Raw genomic sequence first — 26,420 nt, 5'->3', positions numbered from 1 at the left:
TTATTTTGTCTGCAACTTACTTTCCAAAGTTGGCAACAACAACAAAAAAAACTGTGTGCATATAAAAATAGACATATGGAGAGAGAGAGAGCATGTAAGCAAATGTGGCAAGATGTTAACAATTGGTGAATCTCATATGTGGGTGCTCACTGCACTAGTCTTTTAATTTTATTTTTTATTTTGGTTTTTTAGAAACAGATTGGTGAATCTCAAGGTTATGTGGGTGCTCACTGCACTATTCTTTTAAATTTATTTTTATTTTTGTTGTTTTTTTGAGTCTTGCTCTGTCACCCAGACTATAGTGTAGTGGCACCAAGATAGCTCCCTGCAGCCTCAAACTCCTGGGCTCAAGTGATCATCCCTTCTCAGCCTCCCAAGTGGCTGGGACTACACAGGTGTGCTCCACCACACCTGGCTAATTAAAAAATTTTTTTTATAGAGACAGGGTCTCACTTTGTTGTCCAAGCTGGTCTTGAACTTCTGGATTTAGGCGATCCTCCTGCCTTTACTTCACAAAGTGTTGGGATTACAGGTGTGAGCCACTGCACAGGTGTGAGCCACTGCACTTACCATTGCATTACTTTTTAACTTTATTAAAGAGTGTGGGGCCGGGGCCGGGTGCAGTGGCTCACTCCTGTAATCCTAGCACTTTGGGAGGCGTAGGCGGGGGGATCACTTGAGGTCAGGAGTTCATAACCAGCCTGGCCAACATGGTGAAACCCCATCTCTACTAAAAATACAAAAATTAGTCGGGCTTGGTGGCAAACGCCTGTAATCCCAGCTACTCGGGAGGCTGAGGCAGGAGAATCGCTTGAATCCAGGAGATGGAGGTTGCAGTGAGCCGAGATCGAGTGAGACTCGGCTCAAAAAAAAAAATTAGCCGGGCGTGGTGGTGTAAGCCTGTGGCCCTAGCTACTCGGGAGGCTGAGATGAGAGGAGTGCTTATGCCCAGGAGGTCAAGCCGGCAGTGAGCTGTGATTGCACCATTGCACTCCACCTGGTGACGGAGTGACACCCCCCGCCATCTCTAAAAAATAAATAAATTTTTAAAAAAGTGGGAAGAACAATCACAGCACTGTTTAACTGATCAGCTATGATGGGAACCATGAAAGGCAGTCCACAAAGTGAATCAAGGCTTCAGGAGGAGGCCCTGACTTGTCCTGGAAGCAGAGGGTTCCCCCGGGAATGACATCTCAGCCGAAGCCTGACCCAGAAGGTAGATGGGCAGGAACTGGGTAATATGGAGACTACTGGGAGCAGGCAAGGGCTGCATCCCAAGGCAATGGGAGGCCTTCTGTACTCCCTCTTGTGATAACTACTTCCCTTCTTTCGGGCAGTTCTCCTGACCCCACTCTGTGTGGGTGGGTCCCTACCTGGTTGAGTCAACCAGAGCCCATCCCTGGGATTTTAAACTTGGAACCAGAAGGATAGTGATCATCACCTCTTTTCTGGGGTGAATTAATGAGAAGTGAGGCTCCGGAGCTTGGATCTCAAGTTCACAGAAGCAGCTGGTTGAGGGTGAAACTCACACACAGAGGCCAAGAGGTCATCCTGAAAGGATGCCTATTCATGTCCAGCTGCCTCTGGGGCCCTTTCAGGACTGCTATTTTGAGGCCCTTCCTTTCTTAGATGGTTTGAATTGGTCACCGTCACTTGCAACCTATCGAGTCCTGGCTAATGTACCATGAAAGAGTTCGAGACTTGGTCAGAGAAGAGCTGGGGTATAGGACGCTGGGGAAGGGTACCCCTTAATCCTCCCTTCTAGGTGGTAACTGAGAGAATGAACAAGAACAATATACAGTTAAATGAAAATAAAAAGGCCAGGCATGGTGGCTCACGCCTGTAATCCCAGCACTTTGGGAGACCGAGGCAGGTGGATCATGAGGTCAGGAGTTCGAGACCAGCCTGACCAACATGGTGAAACCCCCATCTCTACTAAAATTACAATTAGCCAGGTGTAATGGCGCAAGGCTGTAATCCCAGCCACTCAGGAGGCTGAGGCAGGAGAATCACTTGAACCCGGGAGGCAGAGGTTGCAGTGAGCCGAGATCATGCCACTGCACTCCAGCCTGGGTGACAGAGCAAGACTCCATCTTCAAAAAAAGAAAATAAACATAGAAACTTTAAGGACCAGTTAACAGTAGGGCACACTCTAATATTCACTGACATAAAGTTTCCGAAAGGGCAAAATTAATCTCTGGTGACAGGGGCCAGAACAGTGATGACCTGGGGTGGGGTGCGGGCTGGTCTCTCCTGTCAGGTTTCGAAGGGCAGGTACACAAGCATGTGCACTTACCAAAACCTACTGCACTGTGCATCCGACTGCACTGATGTCCCTGGCTTCTCTTTGAAGCAACTTGGGTGACAGACCATCCAGAGCCAGTCATGTCTTGCCCTCCCATCCAGGGCAGGCAGGATGGGCTGTCTCAATGGCTACCAAAGCCTGGAAGGTTGGAAGGGTGGCAAGGAGGAGACCCACAGTGGGTAGAGTTACATGGGGCAGAGGTGGGGGCCACTGCCTGCTGGGGAGGGCCACTGGAGGGAGCTGGGGCAGAGTGGGAGGGACTGAAGGGAGCGAAGCTGACCCCTCACATGAGTTGGGGGAGTTAGGAAGTGTTTTTTCCTCTGCAATGTTTGGGATAATTTGGGGATTTATGTCCATTCTTTAGTGTTTGGTAGAATTCACCATCTGGTCCTGGGCTTTTCTTTGTTGGGAAGCTTTTGATGACTGGTTCTACCTATGTGTTTTAGGCTGGTTCAGATATTTTCATTTTCTTTTTTTGAGGTAAGGTCTCTGTCTCTGCCTCAATCCTGGCTGGAGTGCAGTGATGTCGTCATAGGTCATTGCAGCTTTGAACTTCTGGGCTCTAGCTATCCTCCTGCTTCAGCCTCCCAAGTAGCTGGGGCTTCAGGCACATGCCATCATACCCAATTTATTTTTAAAGTTTTTGTAGAGGCAGGGTCTCTGTTGCCCAGGCTGGTCTCGAACTCCTGGCCTCAGGCCATCCTCCTACCTCACTAGTTCTCCCCAAGTGCTGGGATCACAGGTGTGAGCCACTGCGCCTGGCCCTGTTCAGATTTTCTGTTTTTCCTGGGACAGTTTTGGTCATTTGAATCTTTCTAGGAATTTTTTTTTTTTTTTTTTTTTTTGAGACAGAGTCTTACTGTGTTGCCCAGGCTGGATGGAGTGCAATGGCATGATCTCAGTTCACTGCAACTTCCACCTCCTGGGTTCAAGTGATTTTCCTGCCTCAGCCTCATGATTAGCTGGGATTATAGGTGTGAGCCACCACGCCTGGCTAATTTTTGTATTTTTAGTAGAGACAGGTTTTCACCATGTTGGCCAGGCTGGTCTCGAACTCCTGACCTCAGGCAATCTGCCTGACGCAGCCTCCCAAAGTGCTGGGATTACAGATGTGAGCCACCACACCCAGCCAAGATGTCACTTCTTTTTAAATGTTGGTATTTGCAGCTATAAATTTCTCTCAGAGCAGTTTCTGCCTCCTTCCTTAAGTTCTGGTATGTTGTATTTTTATCCATCTCTCTTTTCTAATTTTCCTAGTGACTTCTCCTTTGACCCTTTGGTTGTTAAAAAGTGTGTTCAATTTCTATGTATGTGTGAATTTTCATTTTCCTTCTGGTATAGATTTCCAGTTTTATTCCATCGTGATTGGAGAAGGTAGTTTGCAGGATTCCGATCTCTAATTTACTGGGACTTGCTTTGTACACTAACATGTGGTCTGTCCTGGAGGATGTTCGCTGTGCACTTAGGAACGTGTGCTCTGCTGCTGTTGGGTGGAGCGTTGTTAGGTCTGGTCAGCCTTTTGGTTTTTATGTAATACTTGGCACATGCACAAGAAAATGTGTGACACAGAAAGTACAATAAAGTGAAACCCACGAAGCCACCACTGACCCTGAGGTTCAGAACCTCCAGCATCTCTGCTCTTCCCTGAGCGCGGCCCCGTCCCCTCCCCACGGGTGAGTACTGTGTTGTGCTGACTCCCTGCCCTCCTTGGTGACTTTAGCACCTGGGTATGAATCCCATACGTATTTGGTTTTGAGATTTACAAAAATGGCGTCATACTGTATGAACTGTCTTGCTTTTTCACCCCACATTGTTTCTGAGATGTGCTCGTGACGGAGCACAGGGCCACGGTGCCCACGCATTCTTCTATCATTTCTCCAGCCTTTTGCTGAGGATGGGCTTCTGGGTTGTTGGCAGCCTTTTGCTTGTCCCAGTCTTCCGGTTTCTCCACTCCATCCAGGGGCATCACGTTTGCAACAGGTAGGGCAAGTGGTGCATCAGATGTTCGGGACACAGTTGTTTGACACCCAAGAAAGCAGGGCCCGGGGCCTGAATCAGGCCATGGCTGAGTGGGACAGCACTGGGCTGTCTCCACACCCAGCGCCAGGAGTGTGTGCACTGCTGCTTCTTTTGTTTCCTTCACTTCTGTTCCCTCATCCAGAGAGGGCAGAAGAGCTGGAAACAGAGACTTTGTCAGGAAACAAGGAAGCCCACCTGTGTGGTCCCAAATGTTGCAGGGACAATGCTCACACCAGACACCTCCCTCCTCCTCCTCCCTGCAGCCTCTGGGCTCCCACAGACAGATGCCCTCCTCTAGTGCCTCAAGGGGCAGGCCTTGGCCACCAGCCTGAGGATGCCCAGTACTCCCCTTCTCCCCTAGGTTCCCATGTTCCCCCAGTTCTTGCCTCTCCTGCTGGCTGGCTGGGAAGGCCCTCAAGGATGGGGCCCAGGACAGGAGGAAAGGGTGACCCGGTCCCCCACCAAGCTGGACAGGCAGATGGTAGGCAGGACACACCTCTGCAATCTCTGGTAAGTGACAAGCAGAGGCCTCCCGGGGACAAGAACTGAGAAGGAGCCCCTGGCTGGGCTGAGGCTGCCAAACAGCTGGCTCAGTGCCCCAGGGCAAGCCCAGATAAGGTGACATAGTGGCAAATGTCTCTCCTGGGCAGGCCTGGAACGCTTCACAGAATAGCTCTTCAGCTGAAGCCAACTTGGAAAATTCCAGGGAAAAGGAAATTTACTATGGGGCGGGAATAGCTGAGCCTTGGCTTGGAACATCCAGAGCTCAACCTGGGGTCCCAAAAGCCACTGGAAGGTCGACCCGGCCCCCAGAGCCTGCACAGGCTTTGCAGGCACAGAGGCCCAAGCTTTAGGCAGGTCGCTGGCTTACAGGGGAGAAAATAGTCCCTGGGAGCATGAAGGAGGGACTCGGCCAGGCCCACCAAGAGGGAGTCCTTTAATAGAGATCGGCACAGACAGGAGACACAACAGCCCGGGCGCCCTGCTCGCACAGGCTGGGGCCCTGAGCCAACAGATGCAGTGGCTTCCTCCTCCCCCACCTGGGTGTGGAACCATGGGGTGGAGATGGAGAGGTGGCTTTAAAAAACACAGCTGTACTAATTCTTCACTTTCACAGAGACGGGGAACTTGGGAGCGCAGCCCACTAGAGAATCTTGACACAGAGCTGAATCTGAGAGCCCACCCACCCACCTCGGCCGGGCTGAAGCTCATTGTCCCCCACCCACTGGAGGTTCCTCCCTGATCTGTCTGCACATGGGAAGGAGCAGAGTGCACAGGGAGACCGGGCTGTACAACAGGAACATGCTGGCTGGACAGCTGGCTCCCCTTTCCCAGCTGTTAGTGTTTCTACACTATGTACATTGTTGTGCTTTGTAGCTCCCCCACCCCGAGGATTCTGCCTGAAGCTGGGGTGGGGAGAGGAACCCGACACGACACACGGCTGGGCTGCCAGAGCTCCAGGTCCCCAAGAAGCTGCCATTCAGCGAGGTTCCAAGAGCTGGACTGCCAGGCACAGGGACCACTGGAGCCAAAGACGCAGGGGACAGAGCCAGCCCCGCCAGATGCCCAGCTCTGCCCAGTGGAGTTGTTGAAACAGAAGGATCAATGCTGGACAAGAAGCAGGCTGGGCGGGGGCAGGCAGGGGTGGAAGGACAAGGTGTGAGGCTGTGAGACCAGGGGTGTGAGGTGTGCGTGGACAAGGCTGGAGAGGGCTGGGCAGGGGCACCTCAGCAAAAACCATTCTGCAGCAGCAGGCTTGGTAGAGGGAGGTGGCGAGGGCTGCCGGGCTGGGAGCCCCTCCAATCGAGCACAGGGCTGGCAGCAGAAGGCTCTGGCTCCAGGTGTGTTTTGGGGGAGGTTTGGGAGAGACCACCGGGTGTCCCAGGGGGCTGGGCATGAAGGGCAGGGCTGTGGTGACAACTGTGAGCGTGTCCCCGCCGGGCCTGGGGTAAACACAGGATCAGTTGTTCTCAAACAGAGAGAGCAGGTCGTCATTGTTGTTTGTGGGGAGGTCGGGCGGTCCCAAGTAGGACAGTAGCTCATCAGGGTTGGTCAGTTCTGGGAGCAGCTGAGGACAAAGTGAACTATGTTAGCAGCTTTCGTCACTGACTGGCCACACCTGAGTGACCATCCTGTCACCACATCCCACCCAGGTGCAGTGGGAATGCTGAGCAGCCCCTCCCCACACACAGGCTGGCTGCGGGGCCCCACTATAGGCCTTCATGTGCTCAAGGAGGCACACGCCACCCCCAGGACCTCCCTGCAAGGCTGCTGAGGCCAGAACAGCTCGCAACATGCTGTTCAGTACCACCAGGAGATGGGATGTGAGGGAGCACAGCCACTCCACACATTCTCTGTGCACCGGCCTGCTTGGGGATCCCCACCGTGATTCCCCAAGGTGAATGCTGGTGGTGGAATTCCACGCCCCTAGGATTTTCTGCTTAGAGCTGTTCTTCCTAACTTTTTTCATGTTGAACTTCAATGAGTTTCTATTATGGCCCAGGGACAGTCAGTTCTGTCTTTCATGTACTGAGTGTGCACTCCCATTCTACCTGTGAGTCAAGGCCCAGGGCTACTGAGCAAATGGACAGATGAAATCTGACTCAAAGGACCGCGCTGTCAGCTTCCAGCGCAGTCTCCTCTGAGGACTCTGTGTCCGCCCGTATGACATCCAGGCCCCTCATGAACACAAATGTGGTACATCGCATCCCACCTACAGCTACTCCAGGTATCTAACTCGTGAACAAAAGCTGCATTTAGTTGACCTTATCTGGCCGGCTCTCTGAGGGGTCACTGTCTTCCCTTCCACAACACACTCGGAACCCAGGGACAACAGACACACCACCTCTAGCCCTGGCTCCCACGCACTCCCTGGCATGGGGCCTGGTACTCACGTCCAGAGCTGGTTCCGGGGCCTCCCCAGCTCCAGACATGCTGGGGGGCCCCATCACGCCTGTGGCAGGACTGAAGGCCAGTTCGCCTGTGGGCCCTAAGCTCGCTTGGCCCAAGGACTGCCGGGACGCTGAGGGAGGGTTTGAATGGTGCACCTGGGGACCTGGAGGGGCCCCAAGGTTGGAGGTGTGTAGTCCTGGTGTCCCAGGATTGTGAGTGGGGTCCAGGTGACCTGCTGGTGCCATCTGAAGACACAGAGAAGAACTTGTTAAAACAGCTCAGGGGCTTCCCTGGGGAGACAGGCCCCCTTGGCCTCTCGGCATGGCACTGACCTGGCCTGGTAGGCAGGCGGTAGACTTCTCTGGAGTCAGGAGGCTGCTGGGAATGTCAGACTGGTAGGAGATGGGGGGCGGCCCCGGGGTGAACTCAGCAAGGGTTGGGGTGCTGGGCATGGTGGGCGGGAAGGACTCAGGGAAAGTTCCAGGCCCCAGGAAGCTGGAACCTGCAAGAGGAGAGTTGGGGCCTGGGTGAGGGCTGGAGAAGGCTACCGCTGGCAGAGGGGCCAGGAGGGAGGCTTGCTGTGGCATGGGTGGGACTTGCAGTGCTCACCCACAAACAACAGCGGGTTTTGCAGAAGTCGCTATTTGGAAAAGGGCATTTCTTCTCATTGCTGCCAAGGGAATTGGCCTTGGGACATTCCTAGGAGTGAAGGTCTCGGAGGTTATAGGAATGGGAGCAGCCACAAACGCACGCACCACGCGTGTGAGGTGGGTCCCAGAGGGGGGCCCCAGATGGGGCCAGTCTGTGGAGGAGTTCCAGCCAAGAGCCCCTTACTCCAAACAGGGGGAAGGAAGGGTGGAAGCCCCACTGTCTGTTTCCTAGGACCATAGCCGAGACTATGCCTTCCCCGCCACGTCCCTGAGATGGGAGGGGCGGGAGGTGTCCCACGGCATGTTTTGTGTGGAAACACTGATAACCTAGGTGTGCAACCTGCATAGCCACATTCTTGCAGGTGAGGAGACTGATCTGGGGAGGGGGGCCATATGCCCAGGGTCATCTGAGGTTCAAGGCTAGCCTGCTATACTTACCCTGGCCAGGGTAGTCGCTGGGGGCAGGGACTGAGGGGGGCTGCAGGGGGGCAAAGGGGGCAGCGCCGGGGCCCAGGGCGGCGATCATCTCCATCACGCTGGGCATGAGCACGTGGGCGGGGCTCACGGTGCGGCAGCGCTTCAGTGCCGGCCCGTCCGGCTCCTCCTTGATGTGCATGTCAGGCTTCACGGGCACTGGCTTCCAGCTGCATGTGGGGTCGATGGTGATCTCTTCATAGTCAGAGCTGGGCAGGGACATGTGGGGAATGGTTACCTCCTGGCCTGCTGCTGACCCGGCACCCACTGCCCCTCCCAGCCCTGGGCTAAGTTTTCAGGCAGTTTCCCCCCATCAAATGCTTGCTGCCACCCAGCACCTTCCACGCCCAGCAGGACGCTGGGCCCAGCACCAACACTCAGGTAGGACACACACGCTGTCTCTGGCCTGGAATGCAGCCTGCTCCATGCTGGAAAGAGGCTGGAAGGCTGCACTTGGCAAGGGACATTCCCCTATACGTCCTGGGGCTGCCCTCCAGTGGCCACAGATGCAGGGATCACAGGAAGAGGATGCTTACTTCTGAATATAAATCAGGATGCCCAGCATGTACTGGTCCACCTCCAGGCCCTCCAGCAAAGCTGTCTTGCTGTGGGGAAAAAAAGGGACACAGCTCAGAGACCTTACACAACCTTGTCCTGGGCACAGGCCCTGTCATTTCTCAGCCCTGTCAGCTGTGACCCAGGATGAGGCAATCCTGTGTGAGGCAACTGAACAAGGTAACTCTGTGTGAGTTGACCCTGTGTGAGGTGACAGTACAAGGTGACCCTGTACGACTGACCCTCGTGTGAGGTGATAAGAAGAGGTGATCCTGTGCATGTGGTGACCCTGTATGAAGTGACTCTGCACAAGATGACTGCATGAGATGACCCTGCGTAAGGCCACCCTATACGAGCTCTCTGCACTGAGCTGCACAATCCCAGTCCATGCGGCGACGTCTCCCACCAGGCTTGTGTCTTTGATGATGCCATTGGAGATTTCACCCATGAAAGCCTCTAAAAGCACCAGCCCCTCCCCCATCACACGCTGCATCTGAGACTCACTTGCACACAGGACACCTCCAAGTCCCCCGCTCACAGTTGAGCTGCAGGTACGACTCCAGGTCAAAGCACTACAGAGAGATGGGGAGAAAGTCAGTTTCTCATTGTGGGCAGGACAGGGAAGACCTGGTCACTCTGCAATCCATTTTCAGGAATGTGTGACTTATTTACATGCATATCTGAGATACTTCATTTACCAGGTTTTCCCTGCACCATCACTCTAATGGATCAAGGTTGGGAACAGCCCAAACAGCTCTCACTGGGACTGGAATGCCATGTGGCCAAAGCAAGAATTGGGCAGCTGTGCTGACTAGGACCCACTTCCAGAACATGGTGTTTTTGTTTGTTTTGCTTTGTTTTGAAACAGAGTCTCGCTCTGTCGCCCAGGCTGGAGTGCAGTGGCTCGATCTCAGCTCACTGCAACCTCTGCCTCCCGGGTTCAAGCTATTCTCCTACCTCAGCCTCCTGAGTAGCTGGGATTACAGGCACACACCACCATGCCCCAACTAATTTTTATATTTTTAGTAGAGACAGGGTTTCACCATGCTGGCCAGGCTGGTCTCGAACTCCTTACCTTGTGATCCACCCGCCTTGGCCTCCCAAAGTGCTGAGATTACAGGCGTGAGTCACCGCACCCGGCCTCAGAACATGGTGTTACACGAAGAAAAATGACAGCACAGAGCAGTGTGTGCAATAGGGACCACTATGTAACCACAGAGACAGTGGGCTGTGCGTCTATTTGTCCATACTCACAGTATTTCTGCAAAGACAGACACGCTAACGATGGTCACCCTTGCAGGTAGGGCAGGAAGACTGGACCCTGCAACCTTATGCCTTTCAAAACGTGAACTCTTGGCTGGATGCAGTGGCTCCCGCCTGTAATCCCAGCACTTTGGGAGGCTGAGGTGGGCAGATCATGAGGTCAGGAGATCGAGACCATCCTGGCTAAGACGGTGAAACCCCGTCTCTACCAAAAAAAATACGAAAAATTAACCAGGCATGGTGGCCCCCATCTCTACTAAAAAAAAAATACAAAAAAATTAGCCAGGCGTGGCGGCAGGGGCCTGTAGTCCCAGCTACTCGGGAGGCTGAGGCAGGAGAATGGCGTGAACCTGGGAGGTGGAGCTTGCAGTGAGCCGGGATTGCGCCACCGCACTCCAGCCTGGGCGACAGAGCGGGAGTATGTCTCAAAAATAAATAAATAAATAAATAAATAAATAAATAAAAATTAAAAAAAAAACTTAAACCCATAGTGAAGCAGGCAGTAAAAAAGTTAGTAAAATGATAATTATATGTGCAAGTAAAAATAGCCTAGTCTTGGGGGAGCCAGGCCCACCTGCCTCCTTGATGGGGGAGGCCTGTCCTGTCAGCCTGACAGCCAAGGCGCTAGGAGTTCATGTCTGTCCAGAGAATGACACTGATGTATTGACTCAGGATATTTTAGCAGCAGCAAATTCCGCCAAGGTTCTGCAGTAACCACCTACCTGTATGTGGCGACAGTCATGACCTCGGGCGGGGAGCTGGATCCTGCGGAAGGTGATGGGGCACTTCAGGGACACCTTGATAGCTGTCTGCTCCACCCCGTCCTCTCCGTTGGGCCCAGGGGTGCCAGGGATGGTGCCACTGCTGAAGTTCCGCTTTACTGACATCAACAAGGTAATGGACTTGAGTACAGGGTCCTCAAGATGGGGAGGTGTGAATGGGGATACCAACCAGGCAGGGACCCACTCACTGACCCACTGACAACTCTGAAGGGCCACCTGGAGCTAACCACTGCCCCTAACGCAGAGCCACCTGTCCAAGGAGATGACCTGGTGTGGCATGAGGAGGTGCCCACAAGGAGGATTGTTTGGCTTGGGCATGGGCCACATAGAGTGTGGATGGCTGCCTGGCAGCTGAGGGGCAGGGGCCACTCACTCTTGGTGATGCAGTGCTCGGCAGGCAGGAGGCGCTTTTTGAGGAGGCCCTGCAGCACTGAGCGGACGGACGGGCGGTGCACTAGCTGCAGCACGAAGAGGTGGGACTGCAAAACAATGGGAGGATGTCGCTGGTGTCGTTGAGGGGAATTGGGCCAGGGGCCACCCTGGCCAGGTAAAGGGTGTGCTGGGGAGTGTGTGTCAGGGGCTGCCAGGTGGGGGAGGGACAAGGCTGAGGGCAGGGTGGGCTGGGCATGGAGGGTCAGCCAGTGACACTCCTCAGTGGCTTGGCCCCATCCAGCTGCCTTTCCTGGCCTCAGCGCCCTGCCCACACTTGTACCCATCTCTGCAGCTGTGCTGGGCCTCCTGCCTGTCTAATCATCACCCAGTCACCACCTCTCCATTGAGAGAATCACCTCAAGTCCCCTTGAACGTCCCCCCTGCTCGCACATCAACAGTCACAGATGCTGGGTCTGTGTTGACATCTGCCATATCCCATAGAATGTGGTGTGTGGCCACCCCGTCCCCAAGGCCCTCACGCCCAGGCTGACTAGTGCACTCATAAGCCGTCCCTTTCTCCTCTAGCCCAAGGGTGACCCTGATGCTTGCTAGAACCGGTAATGCTTGATCAGCTGGGGACTCCGAGCTCCATGAGCTTTCTGCACAGCCTGGTTTCTCTTACATAATTAATGTGACCATCAAATCTAGTCAATTTATTCTAACTGGAAAACAGCTAGGGTGTATTACTGAATCGCTTTCCTAAAGGGCAAGGATGACAGATTAAAATGGAAATACAAGGCAGTAACAAGGAGAAGCAACGCATTTTTCTGAAATAATAATGCCCCCATGGCCTGCTCTCCATCCCCCAAGGGGGCACACACGCTACAGCAGGCAGCAGGCAGCAAAACAGCAGGAGGCGACGGCCCGCCCATGTCCTGGCTCCGCTCCCACTGCGCCGCTGGGCCAGGCCCCGCCCACACCCCGCCCCACCCCATGGCACCGCCCCCACGGCGCCACAGGACACGCACGCAGCAGCAGGCGGTGACGGTGATCTGGATGGTGTTGCGGCCTGGCTGACACACGTGCTTCAGGTAGAGTGGCTTGTGTGAGGTCTTGTTATCGCCGCGCTCGATGGTGAGCGGCGTGGCATTGACGCTGACCTGCACCGAGGCTGGCCAGTTGGTGTTCATCTGCCGGTCCTCGTGGTGGTAGCACTTGAACTGCAACTCCAGGTCAGGCCTGCTTAGGAAGATGGGTGGACACCCAGAAAACGGGCCCTGAGAGTGTGGGAGGAGGAACAGAGCCACGTGGGGGTCAGGTGGGGGCCAGGCGGAGCTCACCTCAGCATCAGGGTCTTGTAGACTGAGTCTCGCAGCTGGAAGACGTGGTTGCTCACAGCCAGGTTGTGCTGCAGGCGGAAGGGCTCCAGGACCACCCCATCACGCACAGGGAAGGTCAGCCGCAACTCGTCACAAGGCCCACTTCCTGGAAGCAGAGGCCACTGGCTGTGAGCTGGGCTGCCCCAGCCGAAGCATCTTGTGCCACTCAAGGAGGGCAGTGGCTTCCCAGTCACCTTCCCCGCAGGGACCTTGGCGAAGGGAGCCCCTCCTGTCAGGCACTGCTTGGCAGGCCTGAGTGGTGCCCTGGGGCTGGGGCCATGGGCAGCATCTCTCCTGAGGCCTGGGCATTTGGTCGTGATGTTCTCTTTTGTCTCCTGCCTCAGCAGCCCAGCCCAAAGTCCCCTAAACCATAATAGGGGAACATGTCCCCAATTCAGACAGAAGCTGTTTCCAGTGCTTTCAGAGAGACTAGGAGGCCAAGGTGTGTGAAGGCCACCTGCAATTGCCCTACAGCTCCGTTTAGAGTTCTAAGACCCCAACTTCTGCTGCTGTGGTCTCCCTGGAATGGGCTTCGGGGGGATTCATAAATCCCCTGAAATTATATACAACATTCTGTGCACAGGGGTATTTTTCTAGAGAGAAATTTCACAGCCTCCTTTGCAAAGAAACCCACAAACAGAACAAAAAGGTGAAGGCTTGGCACTAAGCGACTTGTCTCTAAGATGGAATCCTTGTTTTTTTTTTTTTTTTTTTTTTTAAAGACAGGGTCTTGCTTTGTCACCCAGGTTGAAGTGCAGTGGGAAGATCATATTCACTGTAACCCTGAACTCTTGTGCTCAGCCTCCCACGGTGCTGGGATTACAAGTGTGAGCCACCGCACCCAACCCTTTTCTTAGGGATATGGCAGCCACCCCCGTCCCCCAAAATCCTACAGGACTCTCTGGAGTCCTGTGATTCCCCCATGTCCACCCTGGCCTTGTCATCCCATTGTCCCAAGAGTGGACAGACTTACCAGAGGGCGATGAGTGCAAGGAGTTGAGGCTGGGCTTGAGATCAGGCAGGAAGGGAGACTTGACCTCTTGGCTTGGTGACATGTAAGGGACGCTGCTGCTTGGGGTCATGGGTGGCGTGGGGTTCCCTGGCAGTGGGGAACTGGGATAGCCCGGGATGGAACGGGTAGGCTGTAGGGTTGAGCACAAACAGTCAAGGCAGAATGCCAGGTGGATGGGAGTGGAGTCTGTTCACGGAGCACCCACTGGAAACCATGATAACAGAGGTGGACAGGAGGCAGCCCCAGGGGTGCCTGCCCGGTCGCCCTCTCTCCATATGCCCACCCTGTGAGCCTCCCAGCCCATCCGCCCAGCCAGGCCCCCTACCCCACTCAGGCCAGGCTGGCTGTAGCTGACGCTGCCCCCGTTGAAGCTGGCGCCCTGCCCGTTGAACTGCTCTGTGGGCTGCGGGAGAGAAAACTGCATGCACCTGGGGCTCTAGCCGGGCCCCCCCTGGACCTGACCCTAGAAGCCCACCACACATGGTCTTCTTTACACTCTCTTATATTTTTCCAAATAATCTACAAGTAATACTACTTAAAGCAATCATAGCCACAGAGGAAAACGATCAAACAGGTCGGAGGGGCTGAAAAGATAAAGGCACACTAAGCCCTCCTCCTCTCCTCCCCGCAGCTGCACCACCCGGCGCACCCAGGCTCCCACGGAGGTGCACTCTGCCCATGCACCCAGAAAGGGTGCGTGGCCAGCAGCGAGGGCCCATCCTCTCACTGGATTTCTCTGCAGCAAGCAGAAGGAATGAGGACACTTTTCCATAAAGGACATTCAAATGTCTTGGGTGCCTGCCTGCTGCACTGGATACCCCTGAGACATATTAATCTTGTAAAGGGTCCTTTCAGAAGTGGATCCCAAACCCCGGGAGCTGCTCTTACACTGGTCAGGACCCCCCCACCCCCCATCTCCCCTCTCCTGTAGAGCTGTGGTCCATGAGCACACATGGACCTACACACCCTGCTGGCCCCTTTAGCCACTCTGTCGCTCTTGAGGACAGGACTGCCCCAAGGTCCCCTGTCCCACAGCACTCAGCATGGAGCCCGGCACAGGGCCTAGAGGAGCCTGCCCTACCTTGTAGTGCAGTCCCGTGGGGCCGGGCACAGACAGGGATGGGCTCATGCCCTGCTGCAGGGGCAGCCTGTGCCCAGGGTAGGAAGGGGAGGGGGCAGGGGGCTGCCCAGGGCTGGGCGCAAACTGGGCGGTGCTGGGTGCGTACTGGCCTCCTTGCAGATACTGCTGCCCTGGATACACCTGAACAAGAGGCAAAATGCCCGAGGGGAGAAAAGAGGCATCAGGGGAGCTGGTTCCAGAAGGAAAGCGGAGTCTCATGTGTGGCAGGGTTGGGGGAATGGAGATTTCCCGGTCCCTTGAAGATCCTGCCGTGACACTGTCAGGCACAGGCAGTTCTCACATGCAGAAGTCTGTTTTTTTTTTTTTTTTTTTTATTTGAGACAGTCTCACTCTGTCGCCCAGGCTGAAGTGCAGTGGTACAATCTTGGCTCACTGCAGCCTCCACCTCCCAGGTTTGAGCAATTCTCCTGCCTCAGCCTCCCAAGTAACTGGGATTACAGGTGCACGCCACCATGCCCAGCTAATTTTTTGTATTATTAGTAGAGATGGGGGGTTTTACCACATTGGCCAGGCTGGTCTTGAACTCCTGACCTCAAGTGATTCACCTGCCTCAGCCTCCCAAAGTGCTGGGATTACAGGCGTGAGCCACAAGGCCTGGCTTTTGCTCTTTTTTTTTTTTTTAAAAACAAGGTCTCACTCCTGTTGCCCAGCCTAAAGTGCAGGGGAGCGATCACAGCTCACTGCACCCTCAACTTCCTGGGTTCAGGCAATCCTCCCACCTCTGCCTCCCAAGGAGCTCTGACTACAGGTACATGCCACCACACTAGGCTAATTTTTGTAGAGGCAGGGTTTTGCCATGTTGCCCAGGCTGGTCTCAAACTCCTGAGCTCAAGGGATTCACCCTCCTTGGTCTCCCAAAGTGCAGGGACTACAGGCCTGAGCCACCACGCCCAGCCAGAAGCCTGCTCTTTACCACAGCTCTAAAGAGTGCCTGGGTGAGGGAGTTGGTACCCAAGGTCCCAAACTAGGTGACCTGGACACTCACCTCAGAGTAGGTTCTCTTGACCCCCTGTCGGGGCAGTGGCTGGGCCTGGGGAGGCCCAGGATACCCATGTTGGGGCAGGCGCTGCCCTGCATACAAGGGCGTCATTCCTGCTGCCCGGGTGGGGTTCATAGCCATGGGGGAGAGGCCAGAGGGGCCCATCACCCCTCCCATGCCAGTAGGGTTCATGCCAGTGGGGACACCAGGCCCCCGGGGACCTCCATGCTGCAGAAACTGGCTGTTAAAAGACTGTCCGGCCCCCATCTAGGAAGAGAAAAAAAGAATGGTCCAGGTGCCACACACAAAGGGCTCCAAAAGATAGGCATACCACCCACCCACCCATGTGGGCACCATACCCTTTCACAGGACACCCCAGAAACCTCTCCCCTCAGACCCTCACTCCTTTCCTCACATCTCTCTTTTACTGGCCTCGTGAGCCCTGGCATATTCCATGCTTGTCCCTGGAGCCCACTGTCTGGCTGAGTACCTCCTCCCAGGCCCTCAGGCTGGCTGCCACGTGGGAGGAGCTGCTGAGGGGGGCTCACCGCTCCATACTGGCTCAGCTCCTGGCTCTGCTTCTCTTGGAGAGCAGCCACAGTGGCTGTGGCTGTGGCGGTGGCAGTGGCTGCCGCAGCAGCCACAGCCGCAGCAGCTGCCGCTTGTGTGAAGTCAGTGGAGGGTCTTGCAGCATGTGAGGGGAGGCCCAGGCCCCCGGGGCCGCCTGCATACCTGTAGGAGACACAGGATTGCCACACTCTGTGCATGGGCTCATGAGGGCCAGGACCGTGCTTAGCCCAGAGGCATGCAGCACTCAGGGGGAGCCCATTCTTTCTAGACCCTCCACTACAGCTGTCGGAGCTGGGAGGAAGCAGAGAGGGAACGTCCAGCTGATCAGCGCCACAGTTCTGAGGTGCCTGCCAGGTTGATGGCTCCTAGCATACCTGCCAGGTGAGGGGACCTGCTTACCCAGTGGTGAAGCCGGGGGCCCCAGGGTAGCCCCCGCGGCTGTACACGCCTTGCTGCACGTAGCCCTTGTTGGCGCCGCCTTCAGCAAACGCCTGCTGTCCCAGGCACTGTGGGGAGGTCAAGGCGGAGCTGCCCCCTGCCACACCAGGCATCATGGAGCCGCCAGAGGGACTCCCTGCAGGGCCCATAGGGTTCCCCAAAACCTATGAGGAAGCAGGAATCACCAAAGGGAACCAGCCAAACAATGTGCTTCATGCAGCAGCTCCAAAGTGCTAGAAACCAAGAGGCCTGGCAAGCAGATTGGGGGAGCGGTGGGGGGGGACGGGGTATAGCACGGGAAGCAGGGAAAGCAGCTGTCCACAGGTAGGTTGGGGCATTTTGTGAAAGCTAGGTGAAGACAGGAGAAGAAAATCCCACACCAGGCGTGGAAAGAGAACCAGTGTCCAAAGACTTAGGAGACTCAGGAGGCCCCATTCTCATGTCATGCCTCAGCCTCTCTGTCCTCACCTCTCAGCCTCTTCGTCTCTCAGAGCTCTGAGGAGGCACTAAGCACTGCCAAGCGCTGGGAGGCTCTGTCTGCTCGGGGATGGGGCCCCAGTGGGTGCTTACCTGGCTCTGTGTCGCGTTGCCAACTCCCCACACAGTAGTGACCACGGACAGCGATCCAGCCGGCTGAGTGGCGCTTTGTTGCCAAGGCACAGACTCATATGCGAATGAACCATCACTGCAGGGAGAGAGGCTGCTGAGGCCTGGGTCCAGAAATGACACCCCCAACCCCAGGGCCTGAGGGGTGGGCAGAGGAGCCCACACTCACCCGTGTGGCGCGGGGGGCAGGGCAGGTTTCATGGGGTTCATGGAGTTCATTGGCAATGGAGCAGCCTATAGGCCGGGTCTGACAGTGTTTATCTGGAACTCAGTTGCTCTGGCTGCCCGACAGGAAGGAAGGGATATTAGCTGAGATGCAGCCAGGAGACCCTTTCGGCAGGGTGGAGGGACCCCGGTGCCAGCAGGCCCCACCTCTTTCTCAATAAGGGACCCCTGGGCTCTGATGACAGGCAAGGCAGTGGAGGAGCCTAGTACTGGCCCACCCCACCCACTCTGGTGAGGCTCTGCCCCCACAAACCCAGCCTGGAGGCCAGCATGAACCATTTCTGACTCAGGCCCTGCCACCCGAAGTCCCTCGATCAACCCTAGAGATGGACTTCCTGATTCCAAATACTTTCCCCACTCTCCCATCCACACCGAGGCCTGGCTATCCATATAAAGCCAGGGACAATCCTAGCTACCCTGTAGAAACTGGGGTTTAGAGAGGAGCCAGTAGCCAGGAACCCTCAGAAGGCCCTGGCGTGAAGGACAGAGGGCCAGTCAGGGTGAGGTCCTGCTCAAGGGCTTGCCACCCTGAGTAGCCAGGGTAGGGGCATAGGCAGTTCTGGAGGCCAGGGGCTGAGAAAGCCAAGGAAGAGAGTGCAGTGGTCAACCAACAACCCTCCATCCTGGCCTTGGGGAGGGACATGCAGGATACCTCCTGAAATGGGGTATGGGACCAGTAACCCGGGCCCTGGCTAGCAGCCCCTCTCAACAAGAGGGCCCTCCTTAGGGTAGCAGAAGGGCTCCAGGCCACGGGACCTCAGAACTGACCCAGATCCCACCAAGTGGGGGCGGCCTGAGGCCGATATGGTCATAGGGGCCAGGCGCGCAGACCCACTGGCGCATCCATGACACCCCCAGGAGAGGGCAGGGACACACAGCACAATAGATGGAGGGTGGGTACCCACAGACCTGGCAGGGACTGCGACTTGGCCAGTGTTTCTAAGCAAGGGGCTAGGGGGACACTGAAGTGACTCTGCAAGATGGGGCTGAGTGGATACCAGGGACCTGGTGCTCAGGCAGGGCAGCAGAGAGGGTGTGTCAGGGAAGATGCAGCAGGACGCTTGCAGGACCACAGTGCTGGCACCATGGGACTTCTACGTGCCATGCAGTTTGCTCTCCCCATTTAGTAAACAAGCCACGGAAGTGACCACACCTTCAGTCTGCTTCCGAGTGCCACGCCTTCCCACACTGCCACAAGCAAGCCCCTTACCAAAGCAGGCCCAGACATCCCCTGGGGCCCTGCCCCAGACTGTCCCTGAAGGGCCCTCACTGACACTACCCTGCGTCCGGACACTCCCAGGACCACCTGCCACATCCACCTCTGCCTGCCTGGGCTATCCACAGAGGAACACTGGCTGCAGCACAGGCCAAGCAGTGGGTGTGTGAGAAGCCGTTTCAGCTGTTTCTCAGGAGTCCCCAGGCATGCTCGCCTTGGATATCACTCCCTTTTAGGGCCTGCAAGGCTGCCACACACAAAGACATGCGACCTGAGGTGTGCTGACTACTGGTGCCATCCTGCCATCGCAGCACTCACATGACCTCTCCGTGCCCCAGCAGAGGGCGGCCCCGCATTCATCTAGGCTGCCATTTCTTGTGCTGACCGAGGGCCTCACCAATGGAGGTAGGAACAGCCTCATCCCTCAAAATATAGACCTGGAGATTCTGAGGGCGAGCTGTGTGCCCAGGGCCCCAGAGCAGGTGAGACGTAGAGCTAAGCTCTGCCTGGGGAGTCTAAGCATGTGGCCTTTCACTGGATCTTCCCACCACTGAGCACTGGGACTAGGGGGTAGCAATTAGGGAAGAGGGAGAGGGCGGTGGTCTGGACTTCCTCACACCCTCAGGACAGGCAAGACTTGATTCCCGGCCCATATGCTCCTCCCCTTGCTCCCTCAGTCCAAGTCCTGCCCAGGAAGCAGGGGTGAGGAAAACCAGGGGCCGATGGCTCCAGAAGGCTCTAGGCACCTGGACTCTGGGCAAGAACAGGCCTGGAAGCTGAGATGGCCCAGCCAGGCAAGGTAGGGGTGGCAATCCCAGTCCCACAGCCTGACTCAGGAATACTGATGCTGGGGGACAGAGAACCTGCCAACAGCCAGAAACTCCTCCCCAGAGCTGCTGGGTGGGGCCTTGAGCAGCCATACACAGACTTTAGGGCTTAGAATATAGATATGGTCATCAAAACTGTGTGGTACCAACAGGGGAACAGAACCATGGGCCAACAGGTGAGATCAGAGAGTCTGAAACTGATCTGCACAAATAGGCCCAAACGATGTCTGACAAAGGTGCAAGAGCAATTCAAAGGATGAAGGACAGCCTTTCCAGCCAATGGTGCTGGGACAGCGGAGCAACTGGGCATCAAAACAACAAACAAAACACCTCAACTTCACACCTTACACAAAAAGTAACTCAAAATGGTTTCTAGATTTAACTGTAAAACATCAATCTATAAAATGTTCAGGAAAATACATAGGAGAAAATCTTTGCAATTTAGGCCAAAGAGTTCTTAGACCTGATACCAAAGGCATGATCCATAGAAGAAAAAAACTGATAAACTGGACTTCATCAAAATTAAAATTTTTCCTTCGTGAAAGGCCCTGCTAAGAGGATGAAAAGGTAAGATACAGGCCAGGATAAATATTTGCAAGCTGCATATCCAACAAAGGACTAGTATCTAGAACATATAAAGAATTCTTGGCCAGGCCGGTGACTCACACTTTATAATCCGAGCACTTTGGGAGGCTGAGGCAGGAGGACTGCTTGAGCCCAGGAGTTCAAGACCAGCCTAGGCAACATAGTGAGACCCCTGTCTCCTCAAGAAATTTAAAAATCAGCTGGGTGTGGTGGCATGCACCTGTAGTGCCAGCTTCTCAGGAGGCTGCAGTGGGGGATCACTTGACCCCAGAAGGTGCAGGCTGGAGTGAGACATGGTCATGCCACTGTACTCCAGCCTGGAAGACAGAGTGAACCATGATTGGAAAAAAAAAAAAAAAAGAAGAATTCTCAAAACTAAAAAAAAAAATTAAAATAAAAAACTCCAATTAGAAAATAAGCAAAAAACATAAAAAGACACTTTGCCAGAGAATATACAGATGGCAAATAAGCATATGAAAAGATGCTCAGCATCACCAGTCAGTGGGGAAATGCAAATTAAAACCACAGTGAGATATCACTATACATCCATCAGAATGGCTAAAATAAAAAATAGTGACATCACTAAATGCTGGCAAGGAGAAACTGGATCTCTCACACATTACTAGTGGGAATGTAAAATGTACAGCCACTCTGGAAAACAGTCTGGCCGTATCATATGGAACTAAGCAAGCAGCTACCCTACTATGACCCAGCAACTGCACTTGTACGCATTTATCTCAGAGAAATGAAAACTTATGTTCACATAAAAACCTGTACACAAATGTTTATAACTGCTTTATTTGTAATAGCCATAAAATGGAAACAGCCCAGATGTCCTTCAGTGGATGAATAGTTACATCAACGGTGGTACATCCATAGCCCGGATGCAATATAAAGGTATGAACTACTGATATACGCAACAACCTGGATGAATCTCCAGAGAATTGATGCTGAGTGGAAAAGCCAATCCCAAGAGGCTACATGACACACCAAAATTAGGGAAATGGAGAACAGATGGTGACTGCCAGGGGTTAAATGTGGGGGTAAAGAAGAAAAGCACTAAAGGTATTCATATCTTCTCCATTCTACAATTTTGGCAGGAGGAAGGTGGGCGTGAATATAAGAAAGCAACAGGCTGGGCGTGGTGGCTCACACCTGTAATCCCAGCACTTTGGGAGGCTGAGGCAGGTGGATCATTTGAGGTCAGGAGTTCGAGACCAGCCTGGCCAACATGGTGAAACCCCATCTCTACCAAAAATTAAGAATTAGCCGGGCGTGGTGGCAGGTGCTGGGACGTTGAGGCAGGAGAATTCGTTCGAAGCCAGGAGGCAGAGGTTGTAGTGAGCTGAGATCATGCCATTGCACTCCAGTCTGGGCGACAGAGCAAGACTCTGGCTCAAAAAACAACAAAAAAGGCTGGGTGTGGTAGCTCACGCCTGTAATTCCAGCACTTTGGGAGGGTGAGGCGGGTGGATCACCTAAGGTCAGGAGTTTGAGACCAGCCTGACCAACATGGTGAAACCCTGTCTCTACTAAAAATACAAAAACTAACTGGGCGTGGTGGCAGATGCCTGTAATCCCAGCTACTCAGGAGGCTGAAGCAGGAGGATCACTTGGACCCGGGAGGCGGAGGTTGCAGTGAGCCAATCGCAGTGAGCCAATTGCACTGAGGCCTGGGTCCAGAAATGACACCCCCAACCCCAGGGCCTGAGGGGTGGGCAGAGGAGCCCACACTCACCCGTGTGGCGCGGGGGGCAGAGCAGGTTTCATGGGGTTTGTGTTCACTGGCAATGGAGCCAGGTCCACTGTTGCCTAGGCAACAAGAGTGAAACTCCGTCTCCAAAAAAAAAAAAAAAAAAAGGCAACAGGTGTAACCTCTTTACTGTATCAATGTAGTGTCCTGGTGCAATGTTGCACTAAAGTTTTCCAAGATGTTACCATTGGGGGAAACTGGGTAAAGGATAGAATGAATCTCTCTGTGTCATTTCTTATAATGCACATGAATCTTTCATTTCTTTTTTTTGAGATGGAATCTTGCTCGGTCACCCAGGCTGCTCACTGCAACCTCCGCCTCCCAGGTTCAAGCGATTCTCCTGCCTCAGCCTCCCTACGAGTAACTGGACCACAGGTGTGCACCACCATGCCTAACTAATTTTTGTATTTTTAGTGGAGATGAGGTTTCCCCACGTTGGCCAGGCTGGTCTTGAACTCTTGACCTCAAGTGATCCGCCCACCTCTGCCTCCCAAAGTGCTGGGATTGAGAGGTGTGCACCACCGTGTCCAGCCAATAATTTCAAAATAAAAAGTTTAATTACAATGCAACTGCTACCACCAGCCTTCTGTATCCGCAGAATTGCTGTGACAATCCTTCCCTACTGGAAAGCTGGTTGGGTTGGCCTGGCCACTTTGCTGTCCCAAGAAGCACAGGGAGGGAATCTGGCAGGCAAGCAGAGGTGCCTCCTCCCCCCACCCCTGGTCAAAGGCCTCAAAGTGCAGGCAGCACTCCGTGCAGAACTGCCTCATTTTAGGTTACCTAGGGCAGCAGCTCCTCAACTACAGCACATCAAAACCAGCTTGCAGCTGGTGATGACAGGCTGCCCAGCTCCACCTGAAGTCAGTAGGCTGGGCTGGGGCCTAAGCCTGTAATTTCTAACAAGTTTGCAGCTACTGCTGCTGCTAGTCCAGGAACTATAGTTTGAGAGCCTCAGATCTAGGAAATGCAGTGAGCTGGGGAGAAGGGGCACAGGGCAGGTAGAGGGAGGGGAGGAGCCCACAGCAGGCTCCTATGTCACATGGGCCTGGGGAATTCCACCCCTGATGCTTCTCTGCTGTGGACAGAGACCACAATTTCCAGTTCCCTCTGAGCTTACTCTTCACTGCACAGGGGGATTTCCTGCCGACCCGAACTCATGCCTCTGGTCTCCTCTCTGAGGACAGTCTCTTTAGAAAGACTTCCAGTCTCCAGGTCTGGTATCCTTGACCCTCTGCCCCTGATCATAGGGAAGTGTTTCTACGTTGTGTGTGTGCAGATCCTCCTCCCATCTCCTGGCTCTGAGTCTGGGCTGGGAACAAGCCTGGAGCCTGGAATCTGGATTCCAGATCAGGCAAGGCCCGTGCCCACCAAGAGTCTTAGTGCCTGGCGCTTTCCTCGTAAACTAACTCCAGCTGGAAGCTAGGACTCCTTGAAAGATGGACAAGGTCAGTCTAGAGGGCCACAGGCTTTCTGGGGGTCAGATCACATCTTCCTCTAGACACAGAGCTACACAACTCACTACCCAGACCTCTCTTCCCCAAGTGTCCCAGAGTAGCTGTACCCCCAAGTCTCCTGGTTGACCTCCTGAGCCTTGTTCCCTGCCACCTCTCTGCCTGCCTAGTCAGTTAGGAGCAGGACCAGCACGTGGGCCCTGTGGCAGGCAACCCTTCTCAATAGGTCACAAATCAGGACTCACTGTCTCCAAGACTGCAGGGTCAGGATCCAACCTAGGTGACAATGGGGTCAAAGGGTCTTGAAGAAATGATGGCTCTGGAATGGGGCAGGAGCGGGGTCCCTGGTAGCAAAAAGTGGGGCGCTCCTATGTACAGGTAGCCCAAAGTCCTGCCCCCTCTACCTGTAAGGCCACAGTACTAAACTGCCTAAGCGTGGGGCTAAGTCAGGATGCGGGGTTCATCAAAAAGTCCAGGAATAAGCAATGGCCCAGGCATGAGACGTTTCAGTGAACAGCTGAAGGGACAACCTTAACCTGGCATCAGTTTGCAATGTGTAAGATGGGTATCTGGTGGCATCCTAGGACTGAGGACACATGACCACTTTCATCTCATCAGCCCTTGGGAGCTCAATCCCAATAATCAAGATGCTCCCCAAACATCTTAGGCCTGTCCTTCAGAAATCGACACCAGCAACTGTCATCTGCTTGTTCTCTTCATTCACACTTCCAGCTTGTAACTACCCCCTGGGCATGACAAGGGCTAGAGGTCAGTACCCCTGAAAGTTAAGATTCCTTCACTTCTCCTGTTTCACTAAGCATCAAGGGATGCTCTCTGGTTCTAGCCTGCCAGAACTTGGTGGTGAGTCTGTGTCCATCCTATCTATAATCACCACGGTCTCAGACCAAGTCACATGTTCTATGTGTGTCCCTGTGAAATCTGCGATGACACAAATTAAAGACACCACCATGGATGTTCTGTAATACTGGAAAGAGGGTACCCTAGGGAGAAGGAGAGGCGGAACACTGCAGGGCAGAGGGTCCAGGGAATGGGAGGAGAGACAGGGTAGGTGGAGGGGTAAACAAGGCACCGGGTGGGGGTGCCGCGGTGAAGGACACCTGGCACTAGGGAAGACAAGGCACCGCAGGGGAGCAGGGCATCCTCACGCCTGAGCTTCAGTATGTCCAGTTTGGAAAGGGGTGTCCTCATCAAAACTGCCAGCTGGGGGCTGGCAGCTCAGCGTCTTTCAGCCCAGGAGCGGAACAGCTCCTCCGCGAGCAGGTGACGGCCTCAGCGGGCCCCCACATCGCCCTGTTGGTGGGCACGTAAGTGGGAGCGGAGGGGCGTACCATGTAGGTGAGACTGCCTGGCCCCAGAGCCAGGAACGATTAGGTTGGAGCGAAGGCCCGGCCAGCCTTCATCGCTCAGGAGAACCCCGAGCGCCGCTTACACCCCTCGGCCAGCCTCCAACAAAGACTCAGGGGAGGGCTGGACGACCCTGACACCCACGGGGCCGAGCCTGCCCAAGACCACGACGCACGCGTGGCAGGTGCCGGCAGGTGGGCGGCAGAGCCTTCAGCCCCAGCCCGGCTGCGAACCCTACCGCGGCGCCGCAACCGAACTGGGGCGCCCTGGGCGACTGGCTACACCTGCCCGCCCGCACCTGCCGGCCCGCACCTGCCGCACCTGCCCGCCCCCGTCGGCCCGCACCTGCCCGCAGGCGGCGTTGCCAGGGGCCACCCCCAGGGCCCCGCTCACCTCCGCCCGGCCTGGCCCGGCCCCTCGCCGTGGCGGCCCCCGGCCCGCGCCGCTCCATGCGCTCAGCCCGCCCTCCGCGCCGCCCGCCGCCCCGGGGCCGCCGCCACCCGCGCCATCGCGCCGCCGCCCGCTCCGAGGGCACAATGGAGCCGCCGCCGCGCCGTTCATGCATATGCATGACGCCGCGCAGCCGGCCCCGCCTCCCAGGCCAGAGCAGCGGAGCCCCGAACCGGCGCTCGGGGCGGGGGCGGCCGCGAACCTGAGCGGCCCAAAGCGGCGGGGTGGGGCCAGGGCCGCAGGTGGCTGGGCGGGCAGGAGACGCAGCCTGATCGCGACCTGCGCCCCCAGCCCCCTCCACACCTTTCCAAACGCGGCGTCGGCAGAGCCACCGCGCGCTTCCTGCTCGCAGTCCGCCGGGAGCGGGGCGGGGCCGGGCGGCGGAGGCGGGGCCAGGACGCCGGGGCGGAGCCGAGTGGGAGGTGGGGCCAAGGTGCCGGGGCGGGGTCGGGAGGAGGAGGCGGAGCCAGGGGGCCGGGGCGGGGCCAGGGTTCGGGGCGGGCCCCGGCGGAGGAGGAAAGGAAGAGTGAGTCCTCGCCCTTCCCCCACCCGCCTCGCCCGCGCCTCCCCTGCCTCCTGGGAGTCCATTGCTCTGGCCCGGCGGGCGGGGACATGACTGGGAGACGCAGAGATCCGGGGTGCCTCTATTGGGAGGGGATCTTATTAAGGGACTCAGGAAGCCCCTCGTTAAAGCAGAAAATCAAACTTAACAAGTTCTCTTTCCTCACTGCTCAGTTTTCTCTTCCCAGCGGTTCTACTCCTGGAAAAAGTCACTATTGAGCTAGTCTAGCCTAATGGAATAGCCTCTCTGATCAGTTTCGACCTCTGAAATGCTATTATCAGCCTTTAAGTTATTCTTGACTTTTCCTACCGTAAGTTGAGGAAGACCACATTCTCTCAACTACCCATAATTAAATTTTCTTAATTGTAGTAAAATACACATAACGTAAAAGTTACCATCTTAACTGTTTCCAAGTGTAGTTCTGTGGCACCAAGTACGTTCACATTCTTGTGCAACCACCATCCGTCTCCAGGACTTTTTCATCTTCTCAAATGGAAACTCAATACCCAGTAAACACTAGCTCCCCATTCTTTCCTCCTCCCAGCCTTT

The 26,420-nt window shown here is 55.2% G+C and overlaps 1 protein-coding gene across 12 annotated transcripts; it reads right to left on the bottom strand.

Annotated features, from left to right (window-relative positions):
• Positions 1-4,050: 4,050 nt before the first annotated feature.
• ZMIZ2 (zinc finger MIZ-type containing 2) lies at positions 4,051-25,688 on the bottom strand. 12 transcript variants are annotated; one of them, XM_033194066.1, is made up of 19 exons: positions 25,253-25,390; positions 17,607-17,718; positions 17,402-17,531; positions 16,793-16,995; positions 16,372-16,555; positions 15,830-16,090; positions 14,785-14,964; positions 14,029-14,106; positions 13,665-13,833; positions 12,653-12,797; positions 12,341-12,551; positions 11,314-11,419; positions 10,881-11,038; positions 9,400-9,467; positions 8,877-8,945; positions 8,305-8,549; positions 7,549-7,718; positions 7,219-7,461; positions 4,051-6,392 (listed from the first exon to the last, which is right to left on the bottom strand). In XM_033194066.1, the coding sequence occupies exons 2-19, from the start codon at positions 17,654-17,656 to the stop codon at positions 6,285-6,287; spliced, it is 2,778 nt and encodes a 925-aa protein (XP_033049957.1). In that variant the 5' UTR covers positions 17,657-17,718; positions 25,253-25,390; the 3' UTR covers positions 4,051-6,284. The 12 variants fall into 12 exon arrangements, with proteins under 12 accessions (XP_033049957.1, XP_033049961.1, XP_033049958.1 ...); XM_033194067.1 differs by having other exon boundaries at positions 5,241-6,392; positions 17,402-17,516; positions 25,253-25,397; XM_033194064.1 differs by lacking the exon at positions 25,253-25,390 and adding an exon at positions 25,613-25,688 and having other exon boundaries at positions 5,248-6,392.
• Between the last annotated feature and the right edge of the window lie 732 nt (positions 25,689-26,420).

This window comes from Trachypithecus francoisi, unplaced genomic scaffold, assembly GCF_009764315.1.
Source record: "Trachypithecus francoisi isolate TF-2019V2 unplaced genomic scaffold, Tfra_2.0 Lachesis_group4, whole genome shotgun sequence".
NCBI classification, from domain to species: Eukaryota; Metazoa; Chordata; class Mammalia; order Primates; family Cercopithecidae; genus Trachypithecus; species Trachypithecus francoisi.
This window is presented reverse-complemented; position numbering and strand designations above follow the sequence as displayed.